The 2685-nt window shown below is 39.5% G+C and overlaps 1 protein-coding gene across 1 annotated transcript; it reads left to right on the top strand.

Moving 5' to 3' along the window:
* Positions 1-825: 825 nt before the first annotated feature.
* Positions 826-1785, top strand: LOC119254601 (olfactory receptor 2D3). Its single transcript, XM_037521704.2, has one exon. It carries the CDS (start codon positions 841-843, stop codon positions 1783-1785), a length of 945 nt encoding a protein of 314 aa, XP_037377601.1. The 5' UTR covers positions 826-840.
* The last annotated feature ends 900 nt before the right edge of the window (positions 1786-2685 follow it).

Below are 2685 nucleotides of genomic sequence, written 5' to 3'. Positions count from 1 at the left end.
TCAACAGTCTAAACAATACACACAGTTATTTCCTAACAATAGGTGCATGGTCACTTAGTAAAATCCACATGAACGCTAACATCCTCACATTAACGAAGACGACATTAATAATGCTGTACTTTATAAATAAGTGGCATTGAGAAAGGAGGACTTGGAGGAAAATGAAGAGGAATTGAATTATAGCCAACTAATAAGAATAAAAATATTCCTTACTCAGCAATCAAAAAAGATAAACACATGCAGTTTGCAGCATGGATGGAGCTAGAAGGGATCATGCTCAGCGAAATAAGCCAGAAAGAAAAAGAAAAATACTGGATGGTCTCACTCATAGCAGGAATTTAGAAAACCTAAATAAGAGACCAGGAAAAAGACTAATCAATGAAAAGTAATAATCAAAATCAACAAGCAACTATAAACCAGAGACACACTTGGGGGGGGGATTAGGGAAGGGTGGGGAAAGGAACAACTAGAGCCAAAATAAGGGGGGAGTGCAATTGTATGGGGAATATAACCAAAATGAAAATGCATATATTGTACAAAGATGAAAAATGATGTAAGAATTATATAAAATAAAATATTAAAGAAATAAAATAAATAAAATTTTTTTTAAATTTTTAAAATTTAAAAAATTTTAAAAATAAAAAGGAAAAAACAACATTGGGGAAAAAAAGAATAAAAATATTCTATTTAGTATAACTAAAACAAGTTGGTTAGCAAAAATCTAGAAATAACTAACTGGATATCAGTCCTAAATGAGCTTCTTCTACAGGATTTGATGTCATTAAGCACAAAATTTGTTCTTTTGTTTGTGCCAAAACAGGTAAACCTGCATAGATCTCAATGGGAGAAGAAAACCAAACCTTTGTGACTGAGTTTATCTTCCGTGGTCTTTCACAGGACTGGCAGACCCAGATCCTGCTATTTATTCTTTTTCTCATCATTTATCTGTTGACTGTGCTTGGAAATCTGCTCATCATCATACTCATCTTCATGGATTCTCGTCTTCACACCCCCATGTACTTTTTTCTTAGAAATCTCTCCTTCGCAGATCTCTGTTTCTCTACTAGTATTGTCCCTCAAGTGTTGGTCCACTTCCTGGAAAAAAAGAAAAACATTTCTTTTTATGGGTGCATGACACAGATAATTGTCTTCCTTCTAGTTGGGTGTACGGAGTGCGCCCTGCTGGCGGTGATGTCCTATGACCGCTACGTGGCTGTCTGCAAGCCCCTGCACTATTCCACCATCATGACTCAACAAGTGTGTTTCCAGTTGGCCACAGGGTCTTGGGCTAGTGGGGCACTAGTGTCTTTGGTGGACACCACCTTTACTTTCCAACTTCCTTATCGAGGACAGAACATTATCAATCACTACTTTTGTGAACCTCCTGCCCTCCTGAAGCTGGCTTCTGCAAATACTTACAACACAGAAATGGCCATCTTTGCCATGGGGGTGGTCATCCTCTTAGCTCCTGTCTCCCTGATCCTGGTCTCCTACTGGAATATCATCTCCACTGTGATCCGGATGCAGTCGGGGGAGGGCAGGCTCAAGGCTTTCTCTACCTGTGGCTCCCATCTCATTGTTGTCGTCCTCTTCTATGGGTCAGGAATATTCACCTACATGCGGCCAAACTCAAAGACCATAAAAGAACGGGATAAAATGATATCTGTGTTCTATACAGTGTTGACTCCAATGTTGAACCCCATAATTTATAGCCTGAGAAACAAGGATGTCAAAGGGGCTCTTAGGAAACTAGTTGGCAAAAAGTCTTTTTCTCAGAGGCAGTGATCTCTGGGTCTGACTTTTGGAGCAACATCCTAAAAAGAATAAGGATAACATTTCAATAGGAAGTTATAAACTAGATCATTTCAGGAAGAAGCATAAGCATTAAGGGCATGTTCTAGAAACACTCTAATCAAAACAAGAAGACAGGGAGAAACTAAGAGGAGGGAAATTTGGGCTATTTCTTAATTATAAAAAGCATCAAGTGCTATTTTAAAAGAGTTTGTGGTTAATTCAACTAACATAAAAATGCTTTAAGCATGATCATGATTTTTTTTTAAGATTTATCTATTTTTATGCAAGAACCAGGGTACAGGCCAGACATGCAGGAGGGTGAGAGGATTCACCAGAGACAGAGCGGGGAACAGAACAGGCAGATAGACCGAAATACACTGCTGAGGGGAGCAGCGGGCCAGACAGGAGAGGTCTACTTCGCCATGTGGGATTCTTGCTGGTTGGTCGGGATTGAACCCGCGCCACAGAGGCTGTAGAAAGCCTCACAGCATGGCGCTCAACCACCTGCGCCACCAGGGATGCCCAAGCATGATCATGATTTAATCTAAGGAGTTTAAACTGCATTATCCTAAAGTAACATGTAATATAAGCTGTGTGTATGACTCTCACATCAAAGACACTTCAAGTTTAAATGTTCCAGTTATAAAGCCTAGGAACATGCTCTGATTAAAACAATCAGCACATCAGAAAGAGTCTTTAATCCTGGGTTTACTTGTGGCCCACAGTATTCCAGCTTGTAAATGGTACCCGAGGCAATATTTCATGAGGTGTCTTTTCTGAAAGTTCCAGAAAAATGAAATAAGGTATGACCAGGAAAGTGGGGTTATGGGCTTTTTATTTTATTTTGATTACCAAGTCCCCTTCTCCCTTCTCCCTTCCCTTGAAGTCTTT

This window comes from Talpa occidentalis, unplaced genomic scaffold (genome assembly GCF_014898055.3).
Source record: "Talpa occidentalis isolate TD23 unplaced genomic scaffold, MPIMG_talOcc4v2.1 talOcc4.3, whole genome shotgun sequence".
NCBI lineage: Eukaryota > Metazoa > Chordata > Mammalia > Eulipotyphla > Talpidae > Talpa > Talpa occidentalis.
Note: the sequence above shows the minus strand (reverse complement) of the source record. Positions and strands in the feature narration are given on the sequence as shown.

Coding starts and splice junctions, on each gene's coding strand:
- LOC119254601 (XM_037521704.2), top strand. CDS start 841: ATGGGAGAAGAAAACCAAACCTTTGTGACTGAGTTTATCTTCCGTGGT.